Here is a 20,766-nt window from a genome sequence, read left to right on the forward strand (position 1 = left end):
TATATATATATGTGTACATAGACTGTCACTCTGTATCTCTCTATATATAGATAAAGAATATATATACACATATCAATCATATTTTATGATCCTATGATTATGTTCATTTTCATTTTTTGCTAAATCTAGATATGACTGTGTATATATGTGTGTGTACAAGTGTGCGATTAATATTACATGATAAAATTTTAAAATAAAAATGAGGCATCAATTCTCATCAATACACATATCCAATAAATATTTGAATAAATAGTCAACTTCCCTTATTATTTAAAAACTACTTGAAAATCAATGATATAGTCATTATCTACCTAATTGACTAGAATGTGGAAAAATGTACATATTTTTTGGTAGTGTATGTGATGACAAGCATCTGTCTGTTTAGGGATTTATGAATGCGTTAAAATTTTTTAAACAGTGTTTGAATATTTTAGACATAAAATATATATCTCAGGCTAAAGGAAATAATATTGAATGCAGTAGCTGATTAAATTAATGTAGCTACTGCACAATTTCTACCTTAAAAGAGCTCTGGGAAGGAACATAGACTGTGTGCTCTGCTAGTTCTGAAGAATAGATTTTATGATAAGCACTTAATTATCAGCACCTCTGAAAAAGCTAAGTACACAGTGCATTAGTACAGAGTTTCTAAAAGGGTGAGTACCAAGATGGTTACATCTAGATTTGTGTATTTTATGTGTCATGTTCTTTTAAACAATACCTAATAAATCAGTTGCCTGTAAAACCTTGAAATGGACATCATGGTTCAAGTTGAAAATTCCCATTGTGAGACAGAAAGTTACCCAAGGTATTATAGTCCATCAAGAAAATAACCCACAATTGCACTACCTTTATTTGGATACATTATTTATTAGAAATTTCAGATTTAATGGTCCTGAAGACTTTATATAGGAACAGTTATCGAGTCTTGGAATAAGATAAATTTTAGCCATGATTTACATTTTATATTATATAATTTATTTCCCTTTTCTTGTTTACTTTCTATTTCATGGGAAGATTTATTTTTCTGTTTTGAATGTTTGGTAGGGATATCTTCTTTTTGAAAGTGAATCATAAATTGAGATTTTTCAGCTATGACATTAGTTGTGTTTTCTTCTACCACGTGAAGGTGAAATCACCCCACATCCTTCTAAAAGAACCCAGTTACCCCAAATGAGTAAACACTCATCAGATTATTTCAGTATAAAAATACAAGATGAGTGGATTGAATGGAATCTTATTCATTCAGAATTTCAATTTTCCTTAGATTATATTCTGTAGACTACTCCTTTGCACTTGACCAAGGCTGAATATTAAATTTTCAGCTTTTAAAAGTTGATTATCAGTTACCCACCTATACATCTGTAATTCCTTTTCTGTTTTTGTCCCTCAAATACTCTCTTCAGATGCTTTTCATTCCAACATTCAACAGTGCCAGTGACCTCAAGTGCCACACCTGTAGCCTCTTATGACACAAAAGATGACTAATTAGTTGTCACATATACTGAACTATATTTAAATTAAATCACTTGATTTACTCTTCCTTTGTGACAACTTATCTGTAGGTATTTGTTTCCATAATTACCAAAAAATACCTTTGAAGTCTTAATTGATTAGTATTTATAATTTATTCATTTACTTTGATGTCCATTTAGTCATTGAAGAAGAAAAACTATTGTTAAAACTATTGAAAGTGGGGCTTCCCTGGTGGCGCAGTGGTTGAGAGTCCGCCTGCCGATGCAAGGGACACCGGTTCGTGCCCCGGTCCGGGAAGATCCCACATGCCGCAGAGCGGCTGGGCCCGTGAGCCATGGCCGCTGAGCCTGCGCGTCCGGAGCCTGTGCTCCGCAACGGGAGAGGCCACAACAGTGAGAGACCCGCGTACCGCAAAAAAAAAAAAAAAAAAAGAATATAAAACTATTGAAAGTGAAATACAGTTATTCGGTGAAGGAGAGCTTTTTAAGTCATGGCATAAATCTCTGGAAGTTAACATTAAAAGGAGAAAACCAAAGCATTGTTTAGAGCTGACTCCACAAATACTGTGAGCTGTTTGTTATGAAAATCGAAATACAGAAATATTATCACAGTAGAGCAAAAGACTAGCACCTTTTAGCTGATTTTTTTCTAGAATCTAGAAAACCTCAGTTCTTTATGAATTATGAAAATAATTTTTAATCTCTACTAATGAATAAAATGCTCCTGCTAGGATAAAAGGTATTGAAATATGAATGGATCTGAAATAAATGCTTTTTTATAGCACATGAAAATTCTGTCAAGTAGGATAAGGAATAAAACATCTTTTCTCAATGAAGTTTTAAGTCACTTGAATTAAGTACAATTTGGTTTTTTTATGCAGCTTGATGTAGTTTTTTCTGGAGGCAAAAGATGATTATCTCTTTTATCAAAGTTGATTGTGTTCATTGTCCAAAGTTTGGCACTGGAAAAATTGAGATTTTATGTAAGTATGTCCCAAACATTGTATGGGACATACTTACACTAAAATATTATTTGTTTATTATCTGAAATTCACATTTAACTGGGCATCCTGTATTTTATCTGGCACCGGTAATGGCAGGGAGATCTACAGACTGACATCTTTTTTCCTCAGGTCGCATGAAGAGAATGTTTGCTATCCAGTTGGCAGCAGAGTATAGAATTTAAATTAATGCAAATATATTTGCAGTGTCTTTTAAATCAGTTGGGCTTAATGTAGCTAGAAGTTCTAGGAGTTTTTAAATAATGAAGAGTTTATTCAGAGAACCATTCAAAATATACCATCTGCAAAATATCTATGTACTTCTTAATATTTCTCTGCTGCTTTATGACTTTACATATTAAGTCTAGCATTACCAGAGCTGTGGTGGTTCATTCCTTTGGTTATTAAGTAGATATTTACTGACTGTCTGGATGTCCTGGGTGGAGCTGGAAGGGATATAGAGATGTGTGGGCTTTGATCTTGATTTTAAGGCAATCACAATGTAACTGTAACGTAAGACATACATGATTATTTGGTAAATGAGAGCTTTTTAAATGATGAAATGAGTCTTTTTATGCCGTCACTTAAATCAAAGGCCAGTCATTTTAATAAAACGCAATGTGAAAAAAATCCTCTGGATGACAGCGTTTCAGAGTAGCTCAGAGGATGGTAGGTTTACCCTTGGGTTTGAGTCATTTGGGAAGTCTTTATGGATGAGAAGGTAGTTAAGGTGGGTCTTGAAAAATGAAGAGAAAACTCCCTGAACCTTTTGAGGTTTTCATAGTAATGTTGATAAAATGAAATGCATTCAGTAGGTTAGAGCAGAGTCCAAACTAATGTAGTTTCTCAATGACTAAACTTTTATTCTTCAGTAATGTTTCTTATACTAGGCATTAAAATAATCTTTTTATTTGGGGGGGACATGGCATTAAGTTGAAGGGCTTTTCAGTTATTGTTGAGAGCGACACAAGTCAGAAGTATACCCACATCTTTCAGGAACTAATTCCTGAACAAGCTAGTAGAATTGCATCAACTACCAAACAGCATACATGCAAGAATGACTATGGACACGAGCTAAAATACTGCATCACATGCTCCATATTATTTTATGAACTGACTTGTCTGTGCTTCACGTTCTTACTGTATGAAGTAGGGATGGAAATAGGTACTATGTGTGATTGTTGTAGAATAATATATATAAATGGCCTAGAACTAAAGAATACTAAAAGGTGATCCCCAAACAGTGCAATAAAGAAGATGAATGACTATTCGGGGATTATGCTTGACGATGTCATGTTTATAGTTTTAGCTTATAAAGCTGTTAGGATTGACTTTCAGAGGTGGGAGTATGTGCTTTAAGAGGGAAGACGATGTTGCTCATCATAAATAATTCATTTGGGAGTGTTCTGTCAAGTACTGAGTATATATACTGAGAGTTCGTTCCAATCTAACGCTCCTCGACGTATTTCTGACGATGGCTTCATGACGTTTGCTATTTAAGGTGTGGTCTGGGAACCAACAGCATCAGTATCATCTGGGATTTTTGTAAGAAATAGAGACTATTGGGTACCACCCCAGATTTCCAGAGTCAGAATCTAAATTTTAACAAGATTCCCAGATGATTCTTCTGCATGTTAGGGTTTAAGAAGCACCGCTCTAGATGTTAGCATAGGTGATTGAAAAGTTCATGTTGCTCCCAGCTTTTGAAAGTGCAGTGATGTTGTCTTTTTAATATATTTCCTATCATTTATTTGATGAGCATTATATGGAGAAAGAAGTCCTTCAGTTCTCTAGAGTATTATGCAGCAAATTGCCTTTTCTGCTTCACCTCAGGGTGTTCAATGGCCTGAAAGATGGAGCAGTTTAGCAGTTTGCTGCTTAATTGTCAAGCTTTACTCTCTTTTCATTAACAGGAGTCACACTCAGAATCTTATGATTCTGAATAACAAAGATAGTAAGGGCATCACCTGTGTTTTATTAGAGTCACAGGTGGTAGAGGATGTCTTGAGTGTGTTCATTCAGTTGTTTTGAACCAGGATGTATCTACTAAGGTACTTTGTGACTGGCCCCTGCATGGGTGTCCCCTGAAGACCTTACTAAAACTTCAGATCCTCAAGTTATGTCCAGGAGATTCAGATCTTCAGTAGGGCAACTGAGAGGCCCTGGAATCTGTATTGCTAAGAAGCTCCTTCAGTTGCAACACTGCTTGCAGCCCGTTTTGCAAACCATTGCTGTAGTCAGTCTCACGTCTGCCAGTTAGAAGACCTTCCCCTTCCCCTCATGTCTTCAATTTTTAGCCCTCATTTTTCATTGTCAGTATTGTCAGTAATTTTATTTATTCTTGTATAAAGTTAAAAATTCAGGCAACCGAGGATAGAAAAATAGAACATCTGTCTGGAGGGTAGAAGCCCTGTATTCTTGACTTGATGTAGACTAAATGGACAAGGCACTTTCTTCATTTTACTTATCTATAAAATGGGCTTTATACCTCAGTGGAATGTGAGATCACATATGTGTGAGGGCTTTGAAGTCTTCAAAAGAAAAGGTGTGTGCATTGAGCTGGTTATTGCCACCTCGTTTTAATATCCTTCCTGTTAGTATGTGTTTTTCTTTTCAATGTAAAACCCGGTTCTCACTGAAAACTTATCTCTGCAGTTTCTGTCTCCTCTCCGCTTTACACCCAGCCTCACCATCCTCTGCATTCGGACAGTCCTCCAGCACCTGTATCACGGAAGGTTTTGCCTTGGTCAGTCAGAATAAGAGCTCCTCTGTGGGCAGATCTGAACAGCTCTTGCCGAGACCTGTAAGGAGTCAGAGAGTTGTCCGTTGGGACAGGAACTTGAAACTAGAAAACCTAGAAGCCCCCAGACACCTTGTTTCAGAGTGATACATTGTGATGAATTCATTGCCTAGACAGGACACACCCAGAACTCCTTGTATATTTAGGAGGACATGTCAGTCGAATACCGGTTAAAGGTTGGATGTATTCGTCTTATTTTGGTGAAGGAATAGGTTGGCTCAAGGACATTTCTAGATTGCAGAGTAAGTAGATATTGAAGGCACATAATCTTAATTACTGAGATATATTACTAGATATATTATGGTTCTAAACCACCCTCCTGAATACACTTACAAAGCATCCCTACCTCTGAAGACTTCAAGAAAACACAGGTAATGCCCTTTCTGTCTTTGTTATTCAGAATTTTAAGATTATGGGTCTGACTACTATTATTGAAAAAAGAGTAAGACTTGACAGTTAAGTTAACTGCTAAACTCCATCTTTCAGGCCATTGAACACCACTAGGTGAAGCAGAAAAGGCAAAAAATATATTCTACCTGGTAATGTCTTAAAACAAAGGATCTTCTAGGAAATAAACATGGTTTTAAGAAAGATGTCTGTCATGTTTAAGGTACCTGGGGGAGTGGAAAAGAATGATATCAAAATGCCAGTTGGTAAGTTTTAGTTCCTTTGAATAGAGTGCAGAATGCAGATTCACACAGAAGGGGGGCTTTATTTAATTTTAGGATTTATATTGGTTAACTCATACTAGAGGCACTATTATTTTCATTTTGCAGGTGAGGAAATTGAGGCAGGTTCAGTAAATTATCCAAAGTCACATATATAGTAAAATACAGAGCCAAGCTTGAAACTTAGGCATTCTGGTTCTAGAGTCTTATTTTGCGGTACGCGGGACTCTCACTGTTGTGGCCTCTCCCGTTGCGGAGCACAGGCTCTGGACGCGCAGGCTCAGCGGCCATGGCTCACGGGCCCAGCCGCTCTGCGGTATGTGGGATCCTCCCGGACCAGGTCACGAACCCGCGCCCCCTGCATCGGCAGGCTGACTCTCAACCACTGCGCCACCAGGGAAGCACCACACTTCTTCTCTTGTATGTTGAAACTTTTTCCTCGTTGCCCTAGAATTAATTGTCTTTATTTCTTGAAATAACGTCACTGTAATTCTTGGGAATGTTTGTTCTTTGGAATTTTTTTGTACTTTGGTAGAAGTAGCAGTGGCCATTTATAGTCTTAATTTACGGGCAGGGATCCCATCAGTTTTCAAGCAGAGACCCCACCAAGTCAGGGAAACCATAAACTCTGCCACAGTGGGTAGTGAGCTCATTAGAAGTGTCTTGGGGTGAAGGTCGATCAGAGCTTGTGAATGTGCTTCCTGAAGGTTGTTTGTTTATGTTTAACTTTCATGACTGAATAGATTATGTGGTATATCTTCAGTAGGGTATTTCCTGAGTATGTTTTGAGCTTTGACCATTCTGATAAATCCACTTTCATCTGTCTGATCGAGCTTCATAAAAGCTAAGCTAACAATTTGGGGGTACAATTTTTGAGTTTAGGAGTTTATCTTCCATTGTTTCATATTCAAATATAGTTATGGTAGGAAGGTTCTCTGAATGAGGTTCCCAGAGGTTCTAGGTTCTATGTTTTGAGTCTTGCCTATTGTCCTCTGTGATCTTAATTCCATTTTGGGTTTTCTGGCCTTGACTTTGGTGGCAAGATTCTTACTCGTCATACTGTATATTCTCTCCTTAAGAGTTAGGCTTCTTTCACTTGAGAAAAATTCATTTTAATATTTTTATGGTCACTTCATCATCAAATTATTTTTCATTTATTGTATTTCCTTTTATCTTTCCTACTTCATGAAGAAAAATAGGACAAAAGATTGAAAACAACCTCCTGTAAAAAGTAGAAGTTAAATATCCGTATTTATTCAACCAAATGTAAGCTGTTAATCACAAGAAGATAATCATGTACCAAATTAAGTACTCTCAACAAATATCGGCTGAGATTTTGTTACATGTCTTAATACCTTTGAATTTTGCTTCCATAAAATAGGAACATTCTTTTGGATTTTCAGCCATCAGGTCTCGGAATAAAGTCATCCAGTAGAGAAACTTTTACACTCCCAAAGTGATTAAAGCACACATTTAACTATGCTACTCCTCTGCCTATAACCTTGCAGTTGCTTCCCTTTCCCTTTGAAGATACCTACCTCCTTGCCGTGGTCCACAAAGCTCTAGGCGACCCTCCGGCTTGTTGATTATTATTTCCTCTTATTTATTCCTCTCAAGCATCAGTGGCCTCTTTCAGTATCTCAGGCTTGCTAGAATGTACTGCCCTTTCCCCTTCCTCCTCCTCCAACAAGGATAGCTCCTTTCCATCCTTTGCTTTGATAAATCGCCCTCAGAAAGGCCTTCCTGAGGACCTTAAGCAGCCCTCCCACCCCCTTACCATCCCATCCATTTCATTCTTAGCACATATTACTCTTTGTCCTTACATGTTTATTTAGAGACTAATGTGAAGCTTGTCATTCCTGACTAGACTCTGAATACCAGGTGGGCAAGGACTATGTGCCTTGTATTCACCAATGTGTACCCAGTGCCTGGCAAAGTAATATTGTGATGATTATCTACAGATTACATATAGGGGTACCTACTTTGCAGTAGCTTTAAGTAACAGCTCTCAAAACTTATTTTGTTATTTTAAGTTGTAACTCCTAACACATTATATCATGGAGTAGCAAGTGTTTCGCGTGGTTATTTAATTAGAAAGCCATACAAGGTTTTTACAGTTAAAGACCGTATGCCTTATTCCCAGTTATTTGTGTACCTTTCTGGCATGCCTTTTAGGATACAGTGCCTCTGCTCTTCTTTGTTAATCAAACATTTTTCTTAATTTAACAGTTACCGTTCTGTCTTTAACAGCAGGAGATGCTATGAAATCCAACAGTAAGGTCTCCTTGTTTTATGCCTTATAAAAAGAAAACACACACATAAACATACATTCACACACACTCTTTTAATGAATATATCTGTACAGCGCCTATCATGCTGCTTGGTACCCAACAGACATTCAATTTGTTGAATGTTCATAAGTCCTTACAGATAGAAAAAATTTGTCTTAAAAAACTTGAGCTTCTGGTATATTTTATTTACTAGATTATGTAGCTCAGTCAACCACATTTCATTGATTAAATGGATTTAAATTTTATGATAGAAAAGAACATTGTAATCAGTTTGGTAGAATTTATTTTAATATATGCAAAAGCTGTATAAAGCACTTCAGCACTAGCAATGTATATATATTTATAGTGAAAAAGGTCCCAGTTTAGTTTAAATAAGTGGAAAGAGAAAAGTCCATTGATGAACTCAGGTGTACAAATTTATGAATATCTATTAAATAATATAGAATTGATGATTATCTGCTCACAGTAAAATGAACAGAGCAGGCCCTTCAATAATAAAGCAAATCAGCCAGTTTTAAATGTGACTCGTCTGGAGTGTGTGCGCATAAGTGTGTCTGTGTGTGCAGATACCTGTTATTGCTCATATAACAAATGGGAATATTGCATTCCTTACCTAGAACTGAAGATGCCAGTTAATTACGTGCCAGTTTCTGGGTATTGAGAATATTGTATTGCATTCCACCTATTACATTACAGGAGATAAAATTCAGGTGCTTGAAGACTATTTTTTAAAGCCCTTCTGAATGCTAGATTTCGAGTAATGGTTTTCTTCTTCTGCAGGAGAGCACACAGCTGCTACAAATGCCGTCAGTGCAGTTTTACAGCTGCCGAGACTCAGTCACTACTGGAGCACTTCAACACTGTTCACTGCCAGGAACAGGAGAGCACTACAGCCAACGGCGAAGAGGACGGGCATGCTGTATCCACCATCAAGGAGGAGCCCAAGATTGACCTCAAGGTCTACAGTCTGCTCAATCCAGACTCTAAAATGGGAGAGCCGGTCGCTGAGAGTGTGGTGAAGCGGGAGAAGCTAGAAGAGAAGGATGGGCTGAAAGAAAAAGCTTGGGCTGAGAGTTCAAGTGATGACCTTCGCAACGTGACTTGGAGAGGGGCGGACATCCTACGGGGCAGTCCATCCTATACCCAAGCAAGCCTGGGGCTTCTGACCCCTGTGTCCGGCCCCCAAGAGCAGACAAAGACTTTAAGGGATAGCCCCAATGTAGAGGCTGCCCACCTGGCGCGCCCTATTTATGGCTTGGCTGTGGAGACCAAGGGCTTCCTGCAGGGGGTGCCTGCAGGCGGAGAGAAGGCTGGTGCCCTCACCCAGCAGTATCCTGCATCCGGAGAAAGCAAGTCCAAGGATGAATCCCAGTCCCTGTTACGGGTAGGAAGGTTTAATTTTTTTAAATAATGCCTATATCTTGAAGGGAAAATGGGGAGAACGTACATTCTCTAGAGTTAGCGTCATGACTTACCAAGTGCAACTAAATGACGTGTATCGGTCTGTGGATGTATACTTAATAAGGCCAAAGTGGTAGAAAGCAGCTCACGTGTGTTTGTGTGTACTCTACACATACTTGATTGAGTGGGTAGACGTCACTTGTTTGTCACTACTCTCAGCTCCGATTGAATGTTTGTTAATCATTCCTGGTGATTATGCAAAACGATGAGGCCGCTTTTGGAGAAGGGAGGCTCAGAATCCCAGAAGGATGCACATTTGTTACATTAAAATAATGAAATGACTTTTAAATTTTAAGGTGGTGTGACGCAGTCTATGGTTAATAAGGAAATTAGCAGAGATTTAAATCGCTAAGAATGCAAAGCCCTCAGTGAGACGTTAATACAGAAATGTAGTGTTTTTAAAACTCACAGCATAATTATGTACAAATGACAATGCTTGTTGTTTTGTTGCCAAGAGGAGGGGAAAAATGAGATAGACTTAAGTGTGAATGGTGTGAAGAGCATCCAAAGAAGAGAACCATGAATTTTACATCGGGCTCCTGTAGGGAGAAAGACACAGTCCTGCGTGAAAAAGAAAGGAAACAAAAGCTCTGTAAGATAAGATCCTTGCTCACTCTCTTCATGCTATGTAGACTGTGAATTGTTAAGAAATACTTTAGATTTTGAAAATTCAGGAGCTCCCAGTTGAGTGACGCTTGCTTTTTGCCTAAGGCGCTACCACTTCAACATCTCACCTTGACTTTGAGAAGTTTTGAGCTTTCCGGATGATTTCAAAGCTTTGTTCCTTCTTGGAAGGTAGGATCAGAAACCAGCTAACCTTTACAAAAGAGCTGGTTAGGAAATACAGTTCAGCCAGCCCAGTGCTTTGACCTGGAAGTTAGAGACCACCGAGTTCTCCCTGGATGTATTCTGGGGAGAAAAATGACTCTTGCCAATGTGGGCTTGGCTACTCTGCTCTCATTTCATGTAGATTCTCTGAGGCTTATCTGTGCTCCTCTGGCTTTCTCTAGTGGAGTTGAGAAACGCCCCTTGGAGGAGCACAGTTAATTATAAAAGTTGTTACCTTTCCCATCCGCAGTCATGCCCTGGAGCTAAGAGAAGGGCTTGAATGCAGAAGAGGAGATGGCTCCTTGTACACTGAGAAACAAAGAATCCTTCCTGCCCGGAAGGAGCAAGTTTATCATAAATAACTTTGGAAAGAAGAGAAATAGTTCCTGTGCTTTTCAAGTGAGTGTGCAATTTAGGGAGCTTCTTTCATATATTATGCATTTTTATCATTGTAAATGCTCATCATTTTCTTAGCATATGAGGACTCTTCTGGTCTCAAGTGGCTCTTATGGTTTCTGGTTATAAGGCAGGAATGACGTGTCCTAGGATTTTTAAATTTCATGTTGCATCTTGAGAGCGTGGTGGAATTGATTTCCTTACATCTGTATCACTAGAACTCTCCACTTTTTTTTTTCCATTTAAAACTGTTTTCATCCATGACATCTTCATCTGATACCAAATTGTGTGACTCTTTTAGACTGTTTCTGGAATGTTATCTTTTCTGCCACCGTTTGTAAACACTAAGAATTTGGAACGAGCAGTAATTTACGAAGCAGTGCAATCTAAAACCTGAGCAGGATAGTTCTATTCTTTAAGCAGCCTGAGGATGGTAATTCTTTTTTAAAAAAATTGTTTTTCTCAATTCCTCCACTTCCTTAATTCCCTGACTTCAACTTTCTGTTGCATCATTTCAACTGTCTTTTCAGTTCCTCTACATTAGCTGCTGAAGTAGGAAATCTTCAGCAAGAGGCTACTTAACTGTGTTCTACAGTGAATATCAGATTCCTAACTGTAGGATTTGTGATACTTAAAGGCCATCGTCTACTAAATTTTGAGAGCTGACAAAAAGTGTGTGTGTGTATATATATATATATATATATATATATATATATATATATATATATATATATATATATGATGTATTTTAAAGTGGCCTGGGTCTGTCTTCTGTGATTTTAGTAAAATTTGATCTTTAAAATTTATATTTTCATTGCATTTGAATAGTGCTTTTGGAAATCACCCATTTTATTGGACATTTGCGATAAGGAGGTATAGCTGATTTGATTTATTGTGAAATATTGGGTCGGCCAAAATGTTCATTCAGTTAGTGAATACGCTGTTCAGTAAAGTTCTTGGTGAAATGAAAAATGTGGCTTTTATTTTTACTTAAAATCTAATGAACTTCGGGCTTCCCTGGTGGCGCAGTGGTTGAGAGTCCGCCTGCCGATGCAGGGGACACGGGTTCGTGCCCCGGTCTGGGAGGATCCCACATGCCGCAGAGTGGCTGGGCCCGTGAGCCATGGCCACTGAGCCTGCGCGTCCGGAGCCTGTGCTCCGCAGCGGGAGAGGCCACAACAGTGAGAGGCCTGCGTACTGCAAAAAAGTAAATAAATAAAAATAAATAAAAATAAATAAATAAAAAATCCAACGAACTTTTTGGCTGATCCAATATTTAGTATATTAACTGAATTTAAAAGTTTTAATTTACACATATCTTGCTGATCAGCTTTTTAAGATACTTGAGAGAATTAAGAGCCCATTCTGATTGTGAATTTGACAAGAATTCTATTTTGGTGAATTCTGATTGTGAATATGACAAGAAATCTACTTTGGTGGTAGAAATTGGTACTGCTGAGTTATCATGGCAAACATATGCTTCTCATTCCTTCCTCTGCCATCAGTCAGGGGAAACCCAAAATAATATTGCCATCATATTTACTAAGGCAAAACCAAAGTACTTTAATTTTGTAATTTTAGAGGTCTAGTTAGTAACAAAGGTGTCCTGTAAAAATTTATAAGTGCACAAGTGAAATATGCACATACAATTTCCATGTTTTAAATGAAAAAACAGGGGTCTGTGTAAGTATATACCTACAGAATGTAATATTCATGTTTGAATTTAAATAGTAGAATGGACCTTGAAATTAACTTGCTGTTTGGTATGTTTGTTTTGAAATAGTAAGCAATTTAAGAAATGGAAAATAGATTTTAAAAGCAATTTTTAAATTAGAGCATCCAATAAAGCATTAATAGGACAAATGTAAATACATTTATACATGTAGTTTCTAATACTAAAAGTAAAAACTTGACTATCATCTTTGACTACTGGGCAGAGTGATATCAAGAATTAAGTGTGGAAAATGTGTCCAACAGAAAATATTAATTTAAAATAGTTTAACACTATGTTGCTAAATAATGGAAACATTTTAAAGAGTATGCTGAATGGACTTAGGGTCATGTCACAAAGCACATCATTAAAATATCACTTTCAGAATATTTGTCTTTCTGTTACATGTTTCTAAGTGGTTGTAGTTATGAAATTCTGCTGCACTCAAAGTGAGGAAGGAAATATAAGAATCACAGAGAAGAGCTCAAGTTTCAAAATATTCATTAGTTTTCTTCACTTCTTTCTTTTCTTTTTCTTTTTTTTTTTTTCCTTAGGTCAGTGTTTGGCTTTTAGTTTTACGTTCAGTGGCAGCTCATTTATGTGTATTTTCATTTGGTGAATGCCTTAAGTCTTCCCTTGTTACTAGTATGGAATTGATCTTGTTATAAAAAGTTCTAAATTGTGTATGTGACCTGTGTTGATCATTGTGCTTTGAGTATGGCAGGGAGCACATTAACATAAGCTTCATCTTGTAAATTGCTTTATGAAAACCAGGGTTTTGTGTACACTAACAGTATTTCTATAAAATCATGTTTTTTCTTTTTATGAGTAGAAAGAAATATTAGCCCCTTTAGATGCTTTGCTAGAAATAGTCCAAGTTTAATGTAAAGTTTAATTGTTCCTCTTTTAAAACTTCTAGAATAGATCTTATAAAACATGAATAAGCTCCTGAAAATGTTTTGAAAACGCAGCATTTAAATTTGGCTCCATGAACAGGCTAACGTCTTTAATACTGTCTTGCTAAAAGCAAAAGTTAATTGGTTTTTTATATTCAAATAGATGTTCCTTTCTCATTTTAAACTAAACAGTGTAGTATAGTCAGAACTCAGTATAGTCGGGTGCTCTTTTCTGATCAGCTTCTTTAACAAAGGTCTTTATATATTTAATTATTTGGTAGCTTCTTATGCAGATGTAACTGTGTTGGTTTTATTATTTCCTGGTTGAGAAATTCTAGGTTCCATTCTTGTAATTAACATTTTAGATTGGATTTTATAACACAGAAAGCTTTGTCTTTTAACTGATAACCGCATTCAAAGGAAGCAAACACCTGTTATTAAATTTCACAAAGATTTTGACAATATCAAATGCCTTTTTTTCATTTTTCAGTGAAACGCAGAAGTATAATTGTTTAGTTGGCAAATCTATACTTATGTAATACACTTCTGCACGTCCTGTCAGGACAGAATGTCACAGTCAGATAACTCATAGGCTTGAATTCTTCCACCAGTTCAGATGCCCTAGTTACCAGTTCACTTTCCATATGCACCTAGGGGAAAAATAAATCTCTTTGTGATGGATTTCAGTTTGCAGTGTCAATTTATTTACAGATTTGTCCATTTTAACATGTACATTTTGCACTGCTTGGTTTTGGCAGAGATGTCTGGCCATGGGCTGTGGAGTTGAGTTTCAGGTTCTTGGAGTTGAGATCTGAGTTGAGCCATTGGCTCAGAGAAAGGGCCTCCCAGGATCCCATTCATTTGTCTGCTGGAGAGGATCACGATGCCAGCCATCCTCCCAGGAGTGCTGCGCAGCTTAGTTAATTAATGTTTGTCAGGCCATTTGAGATCGTCAGATGCAGGGTTCTAGATAAGTGCAAAGTAGTATGATTATTTGTTCGTTTTGTAAATGTGATACCAAGACAGTACAAAGCAGATGTTATTTCCCCCTTTCTTCAGCGGCGTTAGATTTATAGTTTAAAGATTGTTGATACCGGACAGTCTATTGAGATGCAAAAATGTTCTTTTGGGGACAGTCCATTGGCAGTCAAAGAGACGTTTAAACAAGCAACAGTGTTGAATGCCTTTACAACCATTGACAGAAGACCGCAGGAACTTTTTTTTAACTAAAGATGATCTCAGGTGAAAAGTCTGATTTTTATTGTTTTGCTTCATGTTTAATGAAAATAAAAGCAGCTATCATCTAGGTACTGTTGTCTAAACATAGTGTTTACATACATAACCATTTTCCTGACCCCATTTGAATTTTTTTATATTTGCATATATTGAATACCAAAGAGAAAGGTCTATACCAGGAAAAATAGGAAGCATATACCTCCCTAATCATTAGCTATGAAATAGTAGTTTTTAGGCCTTGTTTGTAAAGTTTCTCTTTAGGTAGCCACTGATATTTATTTTGCCTAAGAATAAAATGTTAAAAACCATTTACTGTATCCAGAGATTAACAATCCTTGTATATCTCTGTGCTTCTGCCCTAGATAGATGCATTTCTCTTGTCACCTATTAGAAAAGGGTATGGTTTAAATTCAAATATATAATGGTTTATTTTAAAAATAACAATTATTCATCCTCTTAGTTATGTTTAATAGTGAACATGACCATTTTAATTTTTATTAAATAAAATCTAAGTAGCTTTATTTTCCTTTATTGGTTATTCATCTTTTATATTGGTATACCATATTTGACAATAGATCACTACTAAAATCAATTTGATACATATATGTTTGACTAATGAGATTTTCTGTTATTCTGATTTCTTTCTTTTAAGTCAACTGCCCTGGCTAAAGTATTTTTTTAAAGCACATTTTTTTTTCTTTTTTTGTAACCTAGGCTTTTTGTGAAGTCTGGCATAGTTCTGCTGGCCCAGGTTTCTAAGGCAGGGGAAGCAGATGTATCTTTTAGTGAATTGGGCTGTAAGTTTGTAGTCCCTGTGAAATGGTATCCTTCAGCACGGTATCTGTTAATTATTTCCTGTATAACTATCTTTTGCTTGGCTTCCTTTTTTTCACAGATGGCATGAGTCAGAAGATAACAGGGCCCAAGAAGGACCCTATTGTTGAGTGTTCTTAGATGTTGGAAGTGAAGAGTATACAGAAGGTGGCCCAAGTTTCAGGAGCACAGATGCAGAATGATTCAAAAGTGTGTCAGCAATGAGCTGCGCAGCCTCGATGTGAATCTAGTATTTTTCTGGCAAAGGCCAGTCTGTTGGGTGGATTTAACAGAAGTGTTCATTACCTAAAATCCAGGAACAATTTTTACCTTGGATTTCTGTGTTTGGGTATTTGCTCCCACCAAAAAAGTGAATATTTTTCCACTGTCATATTCTTTTACTCTCCCTTCCCTTTGACTCTGTTAGTGAACTTGCATTAAGTGTTTATAGACAAGGACATTGATTACTAAGATGGTCTACCAATAAACTCAAGGAAGCTTGGCAAGTAGGATACTGCCGCGTGTGGTTGTGCTACTAGTTCAAGGAGATGCAGATAGTTTCAGTGAGGCTCCAAGAACCCTATTTCCTTCATTTTGGCGAAGTAACATTCTCATTTATAGATGTTTATAATTAACTATAATTTACAAGTAAAACAGAATCGGGGTTATGACGTCATTTTGGAAAAAACCCACAATACTTTATCTTACGGCATATTTTTTATGTTGTTATCAGTGATTAGGGGAAGACAAAGGAATCTTACTTTCGTTTTGTTTTTGTAAGTACAGGACATTTGTGATGTGATCAATTCAGTGGTATCATCTCTCATGTTACGATGATCAAATAGCTCTCACGCGTAATTTTACATGTTAACTTGCCTTTTTAAAAAGAGTTTCTCAATTTCTAAGATTTAATTTGGGCATATCAATTATGAAAGCAATGAACCATTTCATGCCCTGGAAATTTACCTATCTGTAACATCATGATTAATCAGAAAAAACTAAGGATATACAGATATATTTCTAAAAGGCAGAATACACTGTATAATATTTAAATGAGAATATCCGGCTGATAATAAATGGTGTCCCATGTCTAAGTCACTGTCATCGAAGTGGGTCATTTTTAAGATACAAAATAAATTCACTCATAAATAATGCGTAGAGAATAATATCCTAGAAATACGGAATTAAGGAGAGCTGTTAAACTAAATTGACTTATTTAATGATGAATGCAGATAATCAAGGAAAAAAGCAAATGATAATCTTTAAGAGCTATTTCTTATGTATATGAAATATGACAAATATCCAATAGCCAGATAATGGTATGATATGCTTCCCTTATATTATGTGTGCAGCACAGTTTATTTTCTAGAGGAATTTATTTCCAAGTACGACCTATGTTCTTATGCAGAGTTGAGTCATGTTTCTTAAGGGAAAACAGTCAACTCAGATAGGCTTACCTTTTTTAGGGGAGAACTCTCTCTTTCCTTGTTTTCCTTTTGCCTCCGTGGATGATGTTTTTACTACCCTTCACAATTTCTCAACCCAGTTTATGCCTTCATTGGATGTGTGTTGGATGTGGTGGGGTAATAGTGTGGGCTTTGAGGGAATAAAAGAGAGAACTTGATTTTTCTCTTTAAAATATGGAATTTAATGATCTTTAGTTTTATTTGTTGCTGAAATATTTACATTGATTCCATTAGAAAGTATTCTTCTTTCATAGGATTTTCAGAATGTCAGATAGAATAGTCTTTATTATTTCTTAATAGCATGTTAAAAAGACAGGGGAAAGAATACCTTCTCAATTAACATTGAGTTTGTGATTGCTATAGGCTAAAAATACAGAATCTCAAGCCATTCTTTTTACTTGTTTATTTATTTTTGGCTGTGTTGGGTCTCCGTTGCTGCGCATGGGTTTTCTCTAGTTGCAGCGAGTGGGGGCTATTCTTTGTTGCTGTGGGCGGGCTTCTCATTGTGGTGGCTTCTCTTGTTGTGGAGCACGGACTCTAGGCGCACGGGCTTCAGTAGTTGCGGCACGCGGGCTCAGTGGTTGTGGCTCACGGGCTCTAGAGTGCAAGCTCAGTACTTGTGGCGCACGGGCTTAGTTGCACCACGACATGTGGGATCTTCCCGGGCCAGGGCTTGAACCCGTGTCCCCTGCATTGGCAGGTGGATTCTTAAACACTGTGCCACCAGGGAAGGCCTCTCAGGCCATTCTTAACCTGTTAATGACATTTATGAAAACAGGCCCTGATGTCATTTATATGCACAAGTTAGGTCAGGATTATATATGGGAATCTAAACGTTTACAAATATTACATTTGAGAGAGCTATTTGCTTTACTTAAAAATAATCATTTACTTAAAAAAAAAAACCCCAGAACCTCAGCATGGGACTTTTAAAATTTCTTCCCTGATACCTTGAAAAATGAAAATATTTTTATTTACTTATAACTTTTTAGAAGCTTATCTGTTTTGCAAAAAGCATGCTACAGTTGAAGCAGTGTTGGTCATATTTTAGAAGATACACGTGTTGGCTAATCTAATTCTTCTTAATCTCAGGAATTTTCAACCTAAATTTTTCTTGGTAATTCAGGAAAATCCATTAATTCGCCTGAATCATATAACTGATTCAAAGAAGTTTGGAGGTTTTTAAAATGTAGACTGTCGCGACGGGCAGTCTATGGTCTACAAATGAACTATCCACTTAATATGCCTCTCAAAACTTTATGCTATGATAATATATCTCATGTAGGATTTTTTAAAAAATCAAATCAAAATTTAGAGCTTACCTCAATTTCACATATGATTTAAATATTTTTCAAGACTCCAAAATATATCTGAATTATTCTTTAGTAGTGTGCCCAGCCCTTTGAGGTTACAGCTGGGTTTAGAGGTGGGTGTGTTCCACCTTTAATGGAGTGTCTCTGGTTGTGATTCAGGCTTGACAGGATTGTATTTTCCAGTAAAATTATATTTTATGTTTTCTTTTTACTCTTCCCTTGTGATGTAGTGGAAAGAGTACTGGATTGGAGGAAAAGAGGCTTTGTGTTCTAGACTCACTTTGTGACTAACTGGCCGTGTGACCACCCTGGGTGAGTCACTCAGTCCTTATGTCCTGTTTCCTTCTTTGGAAAATTATGGAGATAGAAGCATACAATTGCTCAGATCTCTTTACAATTGCAAACTCTGGGGCCAAGCAAATTTTCTATAAAACCTTCAACATTTAGGTCTGTGAATTCATACCCGAGGCAACTTTAAGACAAATATCTTCTATTGTAGACTTAGTGATGCTAGTGTCCAAAGAGATATCATGTATTTGATGTCCAAGTTCCTAAGTTAGATTTCCCTCTAATGGCTAAGAACCCATAAATTATAAACAACTGTCACAGTATAGTCTAAAATCTTCAACAGGGGCTTATCTTATACAAGAAAGCTCATTCTTTGAAAATAGCTTTGTTTCAGAGAATCATGCTATTAAGGGGCCACTTATGAATGCCGATAAAGGGAAGTCTACACAATGAGAAATAAAATAATTCTGGTGAGAATATGACATGTTTAAAGTCTATTTCTTCAGTTTCTTGGCATTGAGCGATGTTGCCTGTTTTTTTCACAGTCAGATGTTCAAATCAGAATTTTAGATGCAGAAACTAATTTTAGTAGGTGGGGTGCAAATTTCTTATGAGTCCATGAATAGACTCTAATCCCAGCTGTTTCATTACAATTATAAAAATAAAATTGGCTGTGAATCATTCAAACTCTATTTAATGGATGTGAATAATTCAGTTTCGCCCCACTGAAATCTTAAAACTATAAACCTATCTTAGATTCTTTGTGCTCCTTCGGAGTTAATATCTCATTATTCATATGTGAATTATTTGAAGTATTGGTGGTCATGATGAAAATGACCATATTTCCACTCAGTTCCTGTGGGTGTCAGGAGAGGAGGTGGCCTCTAGGGTGGTGCTGGTGATGAAAACAAGAAAGAAATTAGGAAGAGTCTATGAAAAGAGAAAAAGATATCGAATTACTGTTTGTTGGCATTTTCTTTCCCATGGAAGAGTCTATGAAAAGAGAAAAGGATATCGAATTAGTATTTGTTGACATTTTCTTTCCCATTAAAATATATATGTTCATTACATACATTTTAGAAAATATAAATAAGCAAAAAAGAAGAAAATGACTACTCAACACTTTAATCTGTCCCTTTCTGGAGACACACACACACGAAGACATGCACATACAAACATAGACTTGTATGTTTATTATTAAATAGCCTTCAATTTCACTTTATAATAAACTGTAAACATTTTCTCATATTAGTGTTTATTCTGCTATATCACATTTATTGACTTCATAATATTTCATTATGTATTGTACTAGTTGTACCAGAAAAGATGATTATTGATTCCTTGTTGTCAGACATTGAAGTTACTTCCAATTTTTGCTGTGGTAAATAGTGCTGCATTGAATATCCTTGTAGCTAAATAATTCTGTCTTGCTTGCAATTTTAAATTGTTAGAACTGTCTTCCCTATAATCAGGTTCCTCCATGGAGTGACACAGTAGTGGAGTTTATTGTCAAGTATTGGTAACTTTACCAGGCTATGTGTATATATACTCTTGGGAAATGGGAAAACATTTTATTGGTGAGAATTGCCTCACAGTGGTGGCTAAGAAATAGAACCTTCAACACTTTCTTTAAACATTATTATGGGGGAAAAGTTAGTATGAAAGTTTGAATAAGGTACATTTCTGAAGCACCAACATAGATTCAGTGAAGTATCAATTTCACTTTTACAATCGAAACATTCCTTAGTCACCTTGACATTCAAAGAGTATTTAAATAGTGTAATGTACTGAAATGAGTCTTACAAGGTAAATATATATATATAATATGTATATATATGTATATATATATTTAATATTTATGTATATATGTATTTAATATATAAAGGGATTTCACTGTCTCCAAAAAAATTCTTAAAGTTAATATGTTTTGGTGATCACATAAAGTTGGTGCCAGCAGCTATTTAGTGAAGTACTTGGTACACACACAAACTCTGTTTTAAACTATTTGAATTTATTTTAATTTTCTCAAGGTCATTTACATAGTTTAATGTAAGGTAAGAATGAAACTCAGATGTTAAAGGGAAGTGTAGAAGACCATTCTAAATCCCATTTTCATTTTCTTT

General features: G+C 36.4%; 1 protein-coding gene across 7 annotated transcripts in view; it reads left to right on the top strand.

Moving 5' to 3' along the window:
• The window catches only part of TRPS1 (transcriptional repressor GATA binding 1), a 255,543-nt gene that overhangs the window by 69,665 nt on the left and 165,112 nt on the right, over window positions 1-20,766 (top strand). For all 7 annotated transcript variants that reach the window (XM_082601046.1, XM_082601045.1, XM_082601044.1 and 4 more), the window contains one exon: window positions 9,016-9,619. In XM_082601046.1, the coding sequence (XP_082457172.1) occupies window positions 9,016-9,619 (604 nt within the window). The remainder of the gene's footprint in view (window positions 1-9,015; window positions 9,620-20,766) is intronic.

Source organism: Mesoplodon mirus (assembly GCF_964341445.2).
Source record: "Mesoplodon mirus genome assembly, chromosome: 16".
Lineage (NCBI taxonomy): Eukaryota > Metazoa > Chordata > Mammalia > Artiodactyla > Ziphiidae > Mesoplodon > Mesoplodon mirus.